The sequence below is a fragment of the Schistocerca serialis genome, chromosome 7 (genome assembly GCF_023864345.2).
Source record: "Schistocerca serialis cubense isolate TAMUIC-IGC-003099 chromosome 7, iqSchSeri2.2, whole genome shotgun sequence".
Classification (NCBI taxonomy): domain Eukaryota; kingdom Metazoa; phylum Arthropoda; class Insecta; order Orthoptera; family Acrididae; genus Schistocerca; species Schistocerca serialis.
The window spans coordinates 547,052,124-547,071,080 of NC_064644.1; the positions used below are offsets into that span (position 1 = coordinate 547,052,124).

General features: G+C 42.2%; 1 protein-coding gene across 1 annotated transcript in view; it reads right to left on the reverse strand.

Moving 5' to 3' along the window:
- The window catches only part of LOC126413238 (semaphorin-2A-like), a 1,385,371-nt gene that overhangs the window by 51,102 nt on the left and 1,315,312 nt on the right, over positions 1 to 18,957 (reverse strand). Inside the window, exon 8 of the mRNA XM_050083137.1 lies at positions 16,076 to 16,315. Coding sequence (XP_049939094.1) covers positions 16,076 to 16,315 — 240 coding nt within the window. The remainder of the gene's footprint in view (positions 1 to 16,075; positions 16,316 to 18,957) is intronic.

Sequence of the window (18,957 nt, forward strand, 5' to 3'; positions counted from 1 at the left end):
ATGCGTGATCACACCTCCATACTTATCAAGAGGTCCAAAACGAATAATACGGTCTGCTGCCATCAACTCTCATAAGCACATAATGGTTTCCCTCTTGCACGTTTTACGTATCTACGTACACAATGTGAACCAGTACCGATCGGTGTACACCCGTCAGTTTGTCTCATTTATCCAGCACACCCAATATAAGGTTTATCTAATGCGTTATATGACCCATTGTGCCTGTCGCACAGGGCCTGGCTCTACCTAGTCAAGTGTCCAACGTAGTTCCCACTACTTCCACAGTTACCACTTCGCCTTGTTTATGATTTGCGACCCATGCAAACTCCTGTACTCCACCACCCTCCGAGCATCCAATTTGTTGTTGCTTTGGCGTGCAGTACACCGCTTGCCAGTGTCGTCGTGCATCAGAGTAATCTAGTGACGGCACGGACGTAGTACACATTGTGAATAAACGTTGTGTTGTGGAACTTATACTGTACAGTATAATGTACACACATGAAGATATGGTTGAAATGCTGCTGATCTATGGAGAATGTACGTTGACGGGAAATACGTTATGAGATTGCTTGTTTGTTGATAGTACTGTTAGCGAACATTATGATTATTAAGTTAATATGTCTGTTTTCTACCCTACTCTACATACCTGTACTGTACCCTGTTGTAGGTGGACGAAATGCTGTTCGAGCAGAACGACTGTACAGAAGACGATTCCCTGACAAGCCATCGACTTCTCGCCGGATGTTTGGTCGTCTCACATCTTGTCTACGTGAAACGGGAAGCTTAAATCCAAGACCTCGACATCCTCCTAGAACACGCACAGATGAACGTGCTGAAGTTGCTGTGCTCGCTATCATAGCTGTGAATCCACAAATCAGCACACGTCAAATTGAACGTGAAGTTGGTGTGTCGAAATCAAGTGCACAGCGTATTCTTAAACGTCATAAATTTCATCCTTACCATGTTCATTTACACCAGGATCTTCATGGAAATGATTTCAGCAATAGGGTAACATTTTGCCGGTGGGCTCAGCAAAAACTTCTGACTAATCCAAATTTTTTTGCAGATGTTCTCTTTACCGACAAGGCATCATTCGCCAACAAAGCAGTTGTCAATATGAGGAATATGCATTATGGGTCCGCAGACAATCCAAAATGGCTCCGTCAGGTAGAGCATCAACGTCCATGGAAAGTTAAAGTTGGTGTGGGATTCTTGGAGATACCATTATCGGACCTTTCTTTATAAATGGCATCCGAAATGGCAGACAATACTCCAGATTTAAACGACACAATCTTCCTGTTCTCTTGGACACCGTACCTCTGAACCGGAGAATGGTCATGTGGTATCAGCATGACGGATGCCCTGCACATAACGCCTTACGAGCACGACGACTTCTGAACCGTAAGTTCCCTGGTAGGTGGATTGTACGAGGTGGCCGAGTTAGGGGCCTGCCCGATCTCCGGACCTTACACCGCTGGATTATTTTCTTTGGGGAGCAGTGGAGGATGCTGTTTACCAACATGAACCAACAACACCAGAGGACATGAAGCAACGCCTTATTGATGCTTGTCCAGCTATCAAAGAGGAAACAGTAGCACGAAGTAGGGCATCCTTCATCCGCAGAGTGACCCTATGTATGCAAGCCAATTGGCATCACTTTGAGCATGAGATGTGAACGCTATGTTTAGTATGTAGTGCTGGTATCACAGTGGAAGTTTCTACAAAGGGCAATTTTACCCAGTGATGTTAAGAAACATTTGTTTGCAACAATTTGTCATTTAACGCATTAGATAAACATAACATTGATAATTATGTGATAATAAAACTAATTGGTTAAACATGTTTACAGTCATCTTCTACGTCCTACCTGAACTTCCCAAATCAAAACATTTTTACCCAAACAACGGTAAACCTTTAGTCCACTTGCTCGTTTCACTAAAACCATCAACATGAATTTTACTATTACGAGTGAATGAATAACTGTCACTTGCACTAGATCTACAGTAAAGTAAACTTTTAACGTTGAACGGCATTACCTTTTTAGTAACGGATTAACGATAAGCGAAGTTAACTTTGTGACTAACGTTGCGGTACACAGATATGTTACAGAACCGCATCCCCCCTAGCCTATGCGATAAATACCTGCTGGAATGTACGACGTTAATGCGGGATGGCAGCAGACCGTATTATTCGTTTCGGACCTCTTGACAAGTATGGAAGTGTGATCACGCATTTCAATCACATCGCGATTACGGGCAGCATGGGGTTCACGCCTGAGCCTCATGACGTGCGCTAGCAGCGCATGTCGGGTGTTTCAAGCGTCAACTTCGCGTCTTAATATCTCGGGATGTAATGGGAATATTGCGATGCAATCAACGCCATTGTGTATGTGATTTGTCATGCTATGGATTCCTGAAGAAAAAATATAGGAGGTCTCTTTAAAAAAACAGAAGTTTGTGTTAAAAACACATATTCTTTCGTTTTAGAATGTTTCCAAATATGTACATTCATGGGCCCCAGCCCTACATTGATACCGGTGAAAGTCGTTTTCCAATAGCTGTTATTGTTACAGAGATATTTTGGGTGGAGAAGATAGCTGGGACACCCTGTATATGACAAATATGTAGCCGATGACTTGAAATGTTTACTACATAATCGTTGAAAAATTTGAAGTAAATAGCTCAAAAACATTTTCGAGGGCTTTTGGTAACAATGTGCAGTATCGACTTGTCTTTTTCTAACGTTGTTTCCTCTTTATATAGTATATATATTTATGTATGACATATCTTTTAAAAAATTAATGTTGTATCCCACTGAAGGTTTATTAGCGTAGCAAGCAAAAATGAGAAGTAAATCGGCCAAAAACTCTTCCAGAGTTTTTCTGACATCATTTTCTCTTTATATAGTACAAACATTTACATACCACATATATTTAAAAAATAATTTTAGCCTGTGCCTGTCCGAAGGTTCATGTTAAAATCTGAAGGAAAGATTTTTCCTCAGAACGTTTCCACTGTCTGTGTGTGGCCAATGTCTGTCCAAACGTTCATAGGAGAATCATGTAAATATTTGAAGTAAATTAGTCAAGAATTTGCGAGTTTTTTTGGTAACAATATGCAACGTCGGCTTGACTTTGTATGATATTATACATTTTAAATACGAGTAAGTATATGGATACTACAATTTAAAAAATGTAGCCTCTAACTGCCTAAAGGTTTTTTTAGAGTGCAATTTCAAAATTTGAAATCAATCGCTCAAGAAACTGTCGATAAAATTTGTTAACAACATTTCCTGTTTAAATAATTAATTTTTACTTGTATACCATACAAAAATATGTAGTGCATGTCCGTCCAAACGCTTACTAGATTACCATTTAAAAACTTACAGTAAATTGGTCAAGAACATGTCCAGAATTTTTCTGAGATTATTTCGTCATTATATAGTACACACATTGATATACCATATGTGGTGTCACCGCCAGACACCACACTTGCTAGGTGGTAGCCTTTAAATCGGCCCCCGTCCGTTAGTATACGTCGGACCCGCGTGTCGCCACTATCAGTGATTGCAGACCGAGCGCCGCCACACGGCAGGTCTAGAGAGACTTCCTAGCACTCGCCCCAGTTGTACAGCCGACTTTGCTAGCGATGGTTCACTGACAAAATACGTTCCCATTTTCCGAGACGATAGCCTTCAGCTGCGTCATTTGCTACGACCTAGCAAGGCGCCATTATCAGTTGTTATTGATATTGTAAATAATGTACAGACAAGAGCTATGTTCAACATTAATGGATTAAAGTTAAGTATTCCACCAAGTACCACCTTTTTTCTGAAGTCTTAATTCCTTGTCATGTTCCAGACCTCACGCCAACCTGCGTGAGCTTAAACGCATGCCTTTCGTCTTCCTCCAAACTCCGTGGGTTGGCTCCTGCCAATCCACAACACCATACATATATTAACCTTTCCGTGGGAGCATTTTTGAAGCAACTTTTTGCCATCCTATTAGAATTGTGACCAACTGACTATATTTATTTTTTGATAATTTTATTTTGGTGATTTAGGACTGAAAACTATGGTGGTACATATATCACCATGGCACCTCTGTGAGATATTAAAATTAAGATGGTAAACAGATTTCTCACTACCGTTTCGTAAGCTATTATGTGTTGCCATTAGATGTAAAAAATAATGAACAGTGTTTTCTTTTTTGTTTTATGTTTTCTTTTTCTTCATTTTAAAAAATATTTGTTACCGATGCTAAAGTTTACTTTCCACAATGTGAAAACAATCGTAGAAACTTTATCATGCAGGAAAGGTATGAGCTGACACGAGTCACAGTATTGTGTATTGCAGAAGCGAAGAAATGTGTTCCGACAACAGTTGATCCTACTTCAGCCAGTAACTGATTGTTGTAGCAGTTTTCATGCACCGGGTGCAGTGTACTACCAAAATATGTTAGGCATAGGTCAAGGTGGTAAGACGTATTCCCAAAAGCTTCGGGATACCCCTAAGTTAGTGGTATATATGCTTCCCAAGGACCGAAAATGACAGATTAATTTTGTGGTAAGTGTACTTCCCAAGCCCCTTCTACAAACTAATTTGTTGGTAGCCATACTTCCCACCAATTATTGAAACAACATTTTTTGGTGGGATATATACTTGCCACAGCCGTGAATGCTACATCTCACAGTAAACTGAAACTACAGCTGGTGCAGCGGACTGCCACTTTATGACAGACGCGTAGAAGAGTGGTAACACATATTTCCTTAAACACTGTAATGAAATAGAGTCAGTGGAAGTATATCCCTCACGCCTCGCGAAAGTGTTAAAGTAGCTTGCGTATTTCACAGGGTTATTGTCGTGTAAATATCTGAAGGAAAATTGTCTAGAACTTGTTCAGATGTCTGCTCACAACATTCCCCATTTACATAGTAAATATATATTTGTATACAACATACATAAATAATGTGTAACCTATGTCCGTCTGAACGTTTATTGAAGTATCGTGTAAAAATTTAATCTAAATCGGCCATGAGCGAACTATGTTGCCTCTGCATATATTATTACATAGAAAATTAGATACCATATATATATTAAAGATATGTAGCCAATGTCCATCGAAACTTTTATTAGATTATAGTTTAAAATTTTGACGCAACAAGTCCAGACTTTTGCTAAGAACGTTTCCGATAAACTATAGTGAATATACCGGGTGATCAAAAAGTCAGTATAAATTTGAAAACTTAATAAACCACGGAATAATGTAGATAGAGAGGTAAAAATTGACACACATGCTTGGAGTGACGTGGGGTTTTATAAGAATAAAAAAAACCACCCGATATTGCTAGACGCGTGAAAGATCTCTTGCGCGCATCGTTTGGTGATGATCGTGTGATCAGCCGCCACTTTCGTCATGCCTGTCCTCCCAGGTCCCCAGACCTCAGTCCGTGCGATTATTGGCTTTGGGGTTACGTGAAGTCGCAAGTGTATCGTGATCGACCGACATCTCTAGGGATGCTGAAAGACAACATCCGACGCCAGTGCCTCACCATAACTCCGGACATGCTTTACAGTGCTGTTCACAACACTATTCCTCGACTACAGCTATTGCTGAGGAATGATGGTGGACATATTGAGCATTTCCTGTAAAGAACATCATCTTTGCTTTGTCTTACTTTGTTATGCTAATTATTGCTATTCTGATGAGATGAAGCGCCATCTGTCGGACATTTATTGAATGTTTGTATGTTTTTGGTTCTAATAATACCCCATGTCGTTCCAAGCATGTGTGTCAATTTGTACCTCTCTATCTACATTATTCCGTGATTTGTTCAGTTTTCAAATTTATACAGACTTTTTGATCATATGGTATATTTTTATGTCATATATATATTGAAAATATGTAGCCTATTTCGTCAAACCATTTATTAGAGCAACGTGTAAAAATTCTAAGTAAATCAGTCCGGTACTTGTCTCAATATAGCAGTATAAATTATCGATGTGTGATGATAGTCGGCTGTTACTTGGTGTGAAATGAATTTATAGGAGAAAGTAGCATGTGTCCGTCTGAAGATTTATTATAGTATCGTGTAAAAATTTAAACTAAACAGGTCAAGAACATGTCCAGATTTTCTCTGACATCATCTCCCCTTTATACACTGTATTCTGTGTATTTATACACCACATTTATTTAAAACAGTCCATCGCCACAGTACCGAGGGGCCTGCTGCGATGGTGGCTCAATCTCTTCGAACGAAAGCAAAAAACAATAAAATATGCGACATAAATGACCAGTTAAACGATACACTACGGGATTATACAAAAATGCCTTGACAGTTAAATATTTGTGTTTCAAGAAAAAGATCGAAGTTCACTTTGGCGGTATTTTCAACTATGTGCCACTAACTCTGCAGGCCATCTGATACCATGGCGTAGAACCAGACTTTCCCACCAATGTTAATTTATTTTCCGCTGTCGAGATATATAAAAAATAAATAATGCATGTCATTTCTGGTCATTTATACTTGTATTTTCTTCCAAGAGTTGAAATTTGAAAAGGAAAATCCGTGATGCTGTTGACAAATAGATATTAATGTGTATTTCTCTCATGATATGTTATATGTAACACAATTTATAGGGTACGTTTTGTAATTTCGTGTATTATTTCCTTATTGATGCAGAAACACGTTTATAACTGACAGTATATGTGTATGAATCTTATGTCATTAAATCGTTTTTCCCTACGGTGTTACTGTTCTTTGTCGATGTATATTTTATGGTCATTTTATTTTTATTGTAGTCACTATTCTACACCAGCATTCATTGAATTGACAACTGTACTACCATAAACAGTTACTACATACAGTCTATGTGCTCAGTTTGTTGAGATTAAAACTAGACCCCCATGTAAGTACTGAAATAACTGGGCATAGAGTATTTGTAATGATCATGCATTACATTGGTATGCGTATTTTTATAATATCTGTATATTTTCATAAAACTTATGTCAGACGATGATTTTTAGAAAACTGTAACATTTAATAAAGAATTCTGCTGTCAATAATTTTTCATAAATGAAATTTGCGTCAAATCTGAATGGTCGACTACCTCAGCTACAGACGAATTCCTGGATCACGTAATGGTCATCTTACATACATACCGTCAGGCACATTACAAGTATGAAGGTTGGCATTGATTGATGTATCTAACATAACTATGATGTTGTAGACGAAAAGCTTGATTACTATGTACTTCCAGCATAAATATATTATGTGTGTACACTTCACATATTGGACTATGTTTATAAAACATTAATGGGGAGAAAGGAAAGGACTGATAATTTCCCTACCCGGTTCGCGGATAGTAGAATGCTCGCTAGATACACTATGTGATCAAAAGTATCCGGACACCTTGCTGAAAATGACTTACAAGTTCCTGGCACCCTCCATCGGTAATGCTGCAATTCAGTATGGTGTTGACCCACTCTTAGCCTTAATGACAGCTTCCTCTCTTGCAGGCATACGTTCAGTCACGTGCTGGAAGGTTTGTTGGGGAATGGCGGCCCATTCTTCATGAAATGCTGCACTGAGGAGAGGTATCGATGTCGGTCGATCAGGCCTGGCACGAAATCGGCGTTCCAAAACATCCCAAAGGTATCATGTAGGACTCAGGTGAGGACTCTGTACAGGCTAGTTCAATACAGGGATGCTATAGCTTTGTAACCACTCTGCCACAGGTCGTGCTTGAAATATGCAATAGCCATCCCCAAAATGCCCGAATTGCTCTTCAACAGTGGGAAGCAGAAAAGTGCTTAAAACATCAATGGAGGTCTGTGTTGTGATAGTACCATGGAAAACAACAAGGGGAGCAATCCGCCTCCATGAAAAATACGACCACATCATAACACAACCGCCTCCGAATTTTACTGTTGGCACTACATACGCAGGCAGATGACGCTCACCGGGCATTCGCCATATCCACACCCTGCCATCGGATCTCCACATTGTGTACCGTGATTCGTCACTCCACACAACGTTTTTCCTCTGTTCAAGTGTCCAATTTTTACACTCCTTACACGAAGCGAGGCGTCGTTTGGCATTTAAAGGCGTGATGTGTGGCTTATGAGTAGCCGCTCGACCATAAAATCCAAGTTTGCTCACCTCCCGCCTAACTGTCATAGCACTTGCAGTGGATCCTGATGCAGTTTGGAATTCCTGTGTGATGGTCTGGATATATGTCTGCCTACTACACATTACGACCCTCTTCAACAGTCGGTGGTCTCTGCCAGTCAACAGACTAGGTAAGCGTGCATGCTTTTGTGCTGTAGGTGTCCCTTCACGTTTCCACTTACCTATCACATCGGAAACAGTGTTTATGAGTGTGGAAATTTCGCGTATGACGTATGACAGAAGTGATACCGAATCACCCGACCATGTTCGAAGTCCGTGAGTTCCGCTGAGCGCCCCAGTGTGCTTTCTCACGATGTTTAATGACTACTGAGGACGCTGATATGGAGTATCTGGCAGTAAGTGGCAGCACAATGCACCTAATATGAAAAACGTATGATTTTTGGGGGTGTCCGGATATTTTTGATCACATATGCTGGAGGCTAGAGAAGTTAATTACCAATAGTGGGCCAGAACTAGTAGCTGTTGTCTCGTTGTGCGATACTGGGTTGTCAAAGGCTAAAGGGACAAAATATTAGAGTAAGGATGGCCGTTGTGCAGCGGCTAGCTCCTCACACATATATTGTTGTTGTTGTGGTCTTCAGTCCTGAGACTGGTTTGATGCAGCTCTCCATGCTACTCTATCCTGTGCAAGCTCCTTCATCTCCCAGTACCTACTGCAACCTACATCCTTCTGAAACTGCTTAGTGTATTCATCTCTTGGTCTCCCTCTACGATTTTTACCCTCCACGTTGCCCTACAATACTAAATTGGTGATCCCTCGATGTCTCAGAACATGTCCTACCAACCTATCCCTTCCACTAGTCAAGTTGTGCCACAAGCTCCTCTTCTCCCCAGTTCTATTCAATACCTCCTCATTAGTTATGTGATCTACCCATCTAATCTTCAGCATTCTTCTGTAGCACCACATTTCGAAAGCTTCTATTCTCTTCTTGTCTAAACTATTTATCGTCCACGTTTCACTTCCATACATGGCTACGCTCCATACAAACACTTTCAGGAACAACTTCCTGACATATAAATCTATACTCGATGTTAACAAATTTTTCTTTTTCGGAAACGCTTTCCTTGCCATTGCCAGTCTACATTTTATATCCTCTCTACTTCGACCATCATCAGTTATTTTGCTCCCCAAACAGCAAAACTCCTTTACTAGTTTAAGTGTCTCATTTCCTAATCTAATTCCCTCAGCATCACCCGACTTAATTCGACTATATTCCATTATCCTCGTTTTGCTTTTGTTGATGTTCATCTTATATCCTCCTTTCAAGACACTGTCCATTCCGTTCAATTGCTCTTCCAGGTCCTTTGCTGTCTCTGACAGGATTACAATGTCATCGGCGAACCTTAAAGTTTTTATTTCTTCTCCGTGGATTTTAATACCTACTTCGAACTTTTCTTTTGTTTCCTTTATTGCTTGCTCAATATACAGATTGAATAACATCGGGGATGGGCTACAACTCTGTCTTACTCCCTTCCCAACCACTGCTTCCCTTTCATACCCCTGGACTCTTATAACTGCCATCTGCTTTCTGTACAATTTGTAAATAGCCTTTCGCTCCCTGTATTTTACCCTTGCCACCTTCAGAATTTGAAAGAGAGTATTCCAATCAACATTGTCAAAAGCTTACTCTAAGTCTACAAATGCTAGAAACGTATGTTGGCCTTTCCTTAATCTTTCTTCTAAGGTAGGTCGTAGAGTCAGTATTGCCTCACGTGTTCCAACATTTCTACGGAATCCAAACTGATCTTCCCCGTGGTCGGCTTCTATCAGTTTTTCCATTCGTTTGTAAAGAATTCGCGTTATTATTTTGCAGCTGTGACTTATTAAACTGATAGTTCGGTAATTTTCACGTCTGTCAACACCTGCTTTCTTTGGGATTGGAATTATTATATCTTCTTGAAAGAATGAAATGCTAAAAATCCTATTAATGTGCCCCAAGAGTAACTGTTACCATCAACCAGTAGAATGACCAATGGTTTTGCGTGCGTGTGCGTGCGTGTGTGTGTGTTTGTGGGGGGGGGGGGGGGGGGGGAACTGGGGCAGTAGAACAGCACATCGACCAGTGAATCAAGGTCGAGTGGTTAAAATTCCACGAGCTGTGTGCCGAGTTCTCCTCCCCTGTTGTCGAGTGCTGACTCACTGCCGTGTCGCCTACAGTCCAGTCCTGATGCAGCAGTGACGTCACAGGTGCTCTCCGTCGCCGAACAAGGCAATATTTACGTCCCGCGTCGGACGCCAGCGCTTCAGCGTCGCTATCGCCGAATGCGACATTGGACGCAACCTTTTACTGGGCGCGTCTCCTGTGATTATAATTCCAGTAGCGTCCTTTGTTACGGTATCCCAGAAGGCGTTTTACTTCGTGATAGCGGATATAGTTTCGAAGGCAATTCCTAGTCTATATTCCAAATCGTGTTCTTAAACCGTAAATTTTTTAGAACAGTGTAGGCGTAAACACCTCTCACGATTTACCCAACTTCGCTCTAGAATGCACACTGTTTTAACACTCACAGATCACCTTATGTACGTTGAAAACTGTTGCTCACATAGTTTTACAAACCTTATTACTTGCAGTAATTTTGTTGGAGGCTGGATACTGAGTTAATGTCATGTGTCTTTAGGAGCCAGGTAAACTTCTCCGTCACTGAGGCACAAAGTAGTAAGAACGCAAGCGTCCTGCTTTATTCTTTCGGATTATTTCGTCTACGCGCCTCACCTGAAGTCGCCAGTGATATCCGTCGACAATTACAGCCATTTCAAAGAGAGTTTTTCTTCGTGGCTCTCTTCTTGTGCCAGATTTTCGGCCTCTGCGTTCAGGTCTCCCAATAATTCTGTCAGGATTGCACATGGTGTGGACGCACATGAACAGGTCGGCGACGGAACGTTGAAAGGAACTGCGGTTTACTGGAGGCAAATCCAACGCCATATCCTCAAATTTTACCATAGAAGGTTGCGGCAGATAGAGCTAATGGGCTTCCAAACACAACACTGACCATATAGTCAAAATGCTGACACCCACAGAAGAAGCAGGAGCGAGAAATAGCGAAACAAAATTTGAGAAAGTACTGGAATCGATTAGGTGAATGAAACTCTATAATACAAAGATCTCGCAGCATATGACGTAATTGAGTGGTAAGCATCGTTCTGTTTTACGTACCCAGTTTATAAGAATGACGCTAAATCAATTTGTAATGAAATCTGATTTGGTAAAGCGTCTGATTTAGGAAAATGGGGTGGCAGTTCCTAAGCGGCGGACGGAGATGAAGGTGGTGTGAAGAAATGGTTCAAATGGCTCTGAGCACTATGGTACTTAACATCTGAGGTCATCAGTCCCCTAGAACTTAGAACTACTTAAACATAACTAACCTAAGGACATCACACACATCTATGCCCCAGGCAGGATTCGAACCTGCGACCGTAGCGGTTACACGGTTCCAGACTGAAGCGCCTAGAACCGCACGACCACACCGGCCGGCTGGTGTGAAGAGAGAAGCCAGAAATTTGTATATCACGAAAATGACGCACCGAAGACTGTGTTTGCAACAAGTGGGAGCGGAGCATTTTCGTACGAAAATACAGTAACTGCAGTAAATAAATCTACAATAATGTATTTCTTCCTACTGACTGCAAAAATTATATTTAACTAGACGAGAACCAAAACTGGCTAAAGGCACTACTGTATACTGTCGTTGAACACCATTTACAGGGGCGGAAACCTGAAACACATCCGGGGATTACATTAAAAGTGTAGCTATCTGCGGAGGTCCACTGTAAGCGAAACTTCGTTAATACAGAACCTATTTATGCAGGAAAATAAATTAGTTCAAATTTTGGCTACCAGGTACAAATCTGGCCTTGTACAGCATCTCGTCTACGTCTCCGGTGCTGATATTGAACAAACTGGGAAAGCCTTTCTCACTTGTTTGGCCTTTCCTGCACACTTTCCATTCCTAGTACATTACATATGGATACATTTCTATTTGTCTTTCTTGTATTCACAGTGCCGGATTTGCAATTCATAACAAAAAATTAGAATTAATTGTTTTCCAGTGAAAATCGGTTCCTTATTAATGCAATAGTACATCTACCAAATTTTGCTACCCTATGATAATTACAACCGACAATGGACCTCTATGAGTTGCTGCACTTTAAGCATAACTATGTGGTATGTCGTTTAAAATTGAAACTGATAATTTCCGTTTGATACTCTGTGTGATGGGAATGGACAATACACCATTTTAAAAGAAATTATACAAGTTATGTTGGAGCTACTATCATACATGGGCCGATACTTACAGAGTTGAGGAAGTGAATGGTGCCCCAAACTATTGATTTCCCATATCATTGACCTAGAATCAAAATACAGGCTGTGACTTTCGGCTAACGATCAATGGCGGCTATGAATAGCCACTAGATGAGTGCTTCTTGAGATGTCCCTCTTGTAAGATGAAGGGAGTGACTACCTTCATCGGACATCAAAATGGTTCAAATGGCTCTGAGCACTATGTGACTTAACATCCGAGGTCATCAGTCCCCTAAAACTTGGAACTACTGAAACCTAACTCACCTGAAGACATCACACACATCCATGGCCGAGGCAGGATTCGAACCTGCGACCGTAGCAGTCGCGCAGTTCCAGACTGAAGCGCGTAGAACCGCTCGGCCACTAAGGCCGGTGAGCGGACATCCTTAGGACTAAAGAGCCTAATTGGAAGAGTCGGTCATACCTGTACAGCATCACTGTACGACTGTGCCGTGAATCGACCATCTTGGAAGTCATAGCATCACGTAGACTGAGTGAGGTGGTGCGATCAGGTGGTGGTCGATGTCTATTTGGGAAAAGCTTCATTTTGTTGGTACAGGAATCTGGTGTGGGTCGTAGTATGTGGTTAGATAGAGTGGGCAGGCAGTTAGTGGTTTTGGATACACATTACTTTAAACGGTTCTTACGGAAGTTGGAGGAAAGTTACTATAGTGGTCATACAAGGGTCACTCCAAAAGAAATGCACACAATTTTTTTAAATCCACCTTTTATTCTACACGTTTGAAAGTTGTATAGTGTGTAGATACATCCTTTAGGAACAATATTTTCATTTATCCAAATAGTTTACATCCCTCTCAACTTCCTTACGCCATGTTGGAACCAGCGCCTGTATACCCGCACGGTAAAATTCTGGACCAACCTGTTGGAGACACTGTTTGGCAGCGTGCACAAGGGAGTCATCATCTTGAAACATTGTTCCACGAAGAGATTCTTTCAGTTTCCCAAAGAGATGATAGTCACTTGGAGCCAGGTAAGGACTGTAAGGTGCGTGTTCCAGTGTTGTCCATCCGAATTTTGAGATCGCTTCCATGGTTTTTTGACTAACATGAGGCCGTGCATTGTCGTGCAACAGCAAAACATCCTGCTTTTGCCGATGTGGTCGAACACGACTCAGTCGAGTTTGAAGTTTCTTCAGTGTCGTCACATATGCATCAGAATTTATGGTGGTTTCACTTAGCATCCTGTCGACAAGCAAGAGTCCTTCAGAATCGAAAAAGCCGTAGCCATAACTTTTCCAGCAGAAGGTGTGGCTTTAAATTTTTTTTTCTTGGGTGGATTTGCATGATGCCACTCTATTGAATGCCTCTTCGTCTCTGGTGGAAAATGATGGAGCCATGTTTCATCGATGGTTCCTCTGAAAGGGCACGGCCGACTTCCTTCCCTAATCCGATGAGACCGATGACCACGCTGTCTGGTCTCCTCCCCCAAACAACCAACCAACCATGTTTCATCACGTGTCACAATTCTTGCAAGAAATTCATCTGCACCATTCTCGTACTGTTCCAAAAGTTTTCTGCATGCCGTTTTTCTTGTTTCTTTGTGATCCACTGTCAACATCCTAGGAACCCACCTGGCACAAACCTATTTAACGCCAACACTTTCAGTATTCTGCAAACACTTCCTTCCCCTATCCCAACGGAGTGTGACAATTCGTTAACTGTGATGCGTCTGTCAGCAGCCACCAATTCGTTAACTCTCTGCACATTGTCTGCAGTGTGTGCAGTTTGAGGCCTGCCGCTGCGAGGACAATCCTCGATACTGCTACGACTGCTTTTATCACGTAACCTGCTTGCCCACCGACTAACTGTACTGCAATCGAGAGCAGTATCTCCGTAGACCTTTTTCGACCTCTTGTGAATGTTTCCCACTGTCTCGTTTTCACAGCACAGGAATTCTATGACAGCACGTTGCTTCTGACGAACGTCAAGTGTAGCAGCCATCTTGAAGACATGCTGTGACAGCGCCACTCACGGGAACAGGTTGAACTAAGTTTGAAAACAAGCGGGAAGGTTGTATCTTCACACTGTAAAACTTTCACACATGCAGAATGAAAACTTTTTTTTACAGAAATAGTGTGCATTTCTTTTCTACATCTACATCTACATCCATACTGTGCAAGCCACCTGACAGTGTGTGGCAGAGGGTACCTTGAGTACCTCTATCGGTTCTCCCTTCCATTCCAGTCTCGTATTGGAAAGAAAGATTGTCAGTATGCCTCTGTGTGGGCTCTAATCTCTCTGATTTTATCCTCATGGCCTCTTCGCGAGATACACGTAGGAGGAAGCAATATACTGCTTGACTCCTTGGTGAAGGTACGTTCTCGAAAATTCAACAAAAGCCCGTACGGAACTACTAAGCATCTCTCTTGCAGAGTCTTCCACTGGAGTTTATCTATCACCTCAGTAACGCTTTCGTGATTACTAAATAATCCTGTAACGAAGTGTGCTGTTCTCCGTTGGATCTTCTCTATGATGGCTAATAAAATTTTTTCTATGAACACATATACTTTTTTATCCAATATCCCAGTTAAAAACTTTTCTAATGAGTGTAGTTTGCAATCTGTCAACGTTCTGCAGAGTTGTAGGGGCAAATTTTTGCCTAATATGAGATTAAGGTTTGAAAATTAAGTTTGTGAAAAAATTTTGGAGGGAGAATCTTTGTCATGGGCCAATCAAAATTTTTCTAAGGACATGTCTTATGCACAATTTGAAATAGAGTTCTTAAAACGGTTCTGGTCTGAAACTGAACAAGCCAGGATAAAGAGCAAGCTTATGAATGGGCCAAATTATAGGGACTATGAAACAGTTTTGTAAAAATGAATTGAAGAAACTTGTACATTTGAGTAAACCCTTTGATGAGCTCACACAGATCGATGCTTTAAAGAGAAGGTTGCCAATTGATGTGCAATGGGACCTAGTTTATGGACAAGATGACAACATTGAACAATTTCTAAACCACGTGGACAAACCAGACAGAATTATAGACAATGTGGGGAAACCAAAAATCTATTTCAATCACGCACAGAGAGGTGGGGATCATAGTTGGGGAAATGCTAATTTTAACAGAAGGAAAACAGTAGATCTAACAACCATAGTTTTCATCATAGGGAACAAAAGAGTCACAATAATAATAATTTCTATTCAAGGGAAAGTGACCCTAGTAATTCCATTATGAGCTATTGTGTGATTGGAAATCTACGTGGGAGACCGATCTACCGATCTTGTTGGTACCTCAGTAGCCTCGTCTGAACCATAACACGCAGGTGGCGCGTGTAAACGGTCAGGTGCCACCACTGCTCGCCTTATCCTTGAAATTTTCCTCAAGGTTGATGGAGGGAACTAACAGTACTTATTGTGCCAGTATGCATGGCTGCACAATGGACGACCATCCGAGAGGGACCTCATATTTTACGCACGGGAGCCAGGGTTGTAACATCTGCCTAGTGAGGGGAGGTGGTCAGGCAGCACCACTGTATCCCTGGTCCTTCGAGTGGCCCTCACAGACACTGGAGCACATCACGCACCTGCCCTACCGACCTGTGACCTGGACGCGACTGGAGCCCACCTGGCAGAGCCCTGGTGTCGTTGACGCAGGAGCCCGGCCGCGGCGTGGGCACGCGGCTCGTGAGCACGGGCAGCCAGGCGGCGCCGCTCGACGCCTGCTCCTTGAAGCGTCCCTCGTCGAAGACGCGCTGCATGTCGCGCAGCAGGAACGAGCAGAGGGCCGAGCCGCGCAGCCCCGTCGTCGGCGTCGTGAACGCCGCGTGGAAGCGGCCCGAGTCCGGCGACGTGCGGTACACGCTCTCTGCAACACGCAACACGGGGAGATGCGGGAGGCTGGTGGAAACTGTAGTAGGCAGGTGGAAAAGGAAGAGGCGGGAAGAGGAGATGGACAGAGAGAGGGGGACAAGAATATGAACAAGTACAGGTTAGAGGGAGAGGTGAACGAAATGGTGGGTGGACGGTACTGAGGTAGAGGGAAGACGAGATGTGCGCAGTATACACTGCTTGATGGCAGCTAAGAAACATCTGACACTTTCTAAGGAACAACTGCTAATTGCTTCGAAACAACCGGCGAATCACTCGAGCAAAGACAGTACACTACTGGCCATTAAAATTGCTACACCACGAAGATGACATGCTACAGACGCGAAATTTAACCGACAGGAAGAAGATGCTGTGATATGCAAATGATTGGCTTTTCAGAGCATTCACACAAGGTTGGCGCCGGTAGCGACACCTACAACGTGCTGACATGAGGTAAGTTTCCAACCGCTTCCTCATACACAAATAGCAGTTGACCGGCGTTGCCTGGTGAAACGTTGATGTGATGGCTCGTGTAAGGAGGAGAAATGAGTTCCATCACGTTTCATCTGCTGACGAATACCTTAGCTCCATTCCTATAGGCTTTGTACTCCGATTCATCTGCTCAAATAACAACTAGGGGATCAGTTACCGTGGGGATGTGCGACTGTTCCCAGTGTCGTGTGCAATTTTGTTACGGTGTTCAACTGCGAAGAATTAGTTTGGATGGAAATATCCATACGTTTTCATTCATTAGTCTGGGCGCTCTTTAATAATGACTTTTCTTGTGACTTGATACAAATTTTCTCATCATTTCGAAGGGCTCTTCTTAGTACTGCCGAATTTGAAATGACTTGCCTTGCCAGTCGATGTGTTGAAAATTATTCTTCAGTCTCTGGGATCAAATTACCTATTGAATACTGTTAATTTTTTTAGTTACAAGATTACACCATAGTACAATTCCGTTCACAGTTTCTTTTAAAATAAAGAAACCATGTCAAGAACCATCATATCCCGAACAGTTACTATATGGCCAATTGGAAGCTGTGTGCAAAGATTTCTGTCAGTATTATCAAAAGCTGACCAAGACAAGACCTGAAGTGAAATAATTTTTCGAGCTGGGAAGCAAGGCGACACAGTATAGAAGACGCAGCGAAGAGCGAAGTATGGTAGCACAATGGTAGAATGTTTTCTTCAACCACGTGATTCTAGCATCATCAAATACTGACGTGTAACTCAGGAAATTCCTAAAATTATATGTCTGCTGAAAACCACTGTATGGATGTAATCCGTGAGCCAGGGGAAATACAGAGAAGTATTAACACTGATAAGCCAAAACATTATGACCACATGCTTAATAGTTTGTTTGTCCGTCTTCGGACCGAAATATGTCAATCGTTCTGCGTATCAGGGGATCCGACGGTTTGTTAGTAGGCTTTCGAAGGCATGTAGACTACTGACCATTAAAATTGCTACACCACGAAGATGACGTGCTACAGACACGAAATTTCACACTTTGATAAAGGTCGGATTGTAGCGTATCGCAATTGCGGTTTATCGTATCGCGATTGCGGTTTATCGTATCGCGACATTGCTGCTCGCGTTGGTCGAGATCCAATGACTGTTAGCAGAATATCGAATCGGTGGGTTCAGGAGGGTAATCTACATCTACATCTACATTCATACTCCGTAAGTCACCTGACGGAGTGTGGCGGAGGGTACCCTGAGTACCTCTATCGGTTCTCCCTTCTATTCCAGTCTCGTATTGTTCATGGAAAGAAGGATTGTCGGTATGCTTCTGTGTAGGCTCTAATCTCTCTGATTTTATCCTCATGGTCTCTTCGCGAGATATACGTGGGAGGGAGTAATATACTGCTTGACTCTTCGGTGAAGGTATGTTCTCTAAACTTTAACAAAAGCCCGTACCGAGCTACTGAGCGTCTCTCCTGCAGAGTCTTCCAGTGGAGTTTATCTATCATCTCCGTAACGCTTTCGCGATTACTAAATGATCCTGTAACGAAGCGCGCTGCTCTCCGTTGGATCTTCTCTATCTCTTCTATCAACCCTATCTGGTACGGATCCCACACTGCTGAGCAGTATTCAATCAGTGGGCGAACAAGCGTACTGTAACCTACTTCCTTTGTTTTCGGATTGCATTTCCTTAGGATTCTTCCAATGAATCTCAGTCTGGCATCTGCTTTACCGACGATCAACTTTATGTGATCATTCCATTTTAAATCACTCCTAATGCGTACTCCCAGATAATTTATGGAATTAACTGCATCCAGTTGCTGACCTGCTATTTAGTAGGTAAGTGATAAGGGATCTATCTTTCTATGTATTCGCAGCACGTTACACTTGTCTACATTGAGATACAATTGCCATTCCCTGCACCATGCGCCAATTCGCTGCAGATCCTCCTGCATTTCAGTACAATTTTCCATTGTTACAACCTCTCGATACACCACAGCATCATCTGCAAAAAGCCTCAGTGAACTTCCGATGTCAACCACAAGGTCATTTATGTATATTGTGAATAGCAACGGTCCTAAGACACTCCCCTGCGGCACACCTGAAGTCACTCTTACTTCGGAAGGCTTCTCTCCATTGAGAATGACATGCTGCGTTCTGTTATCTAGGAAC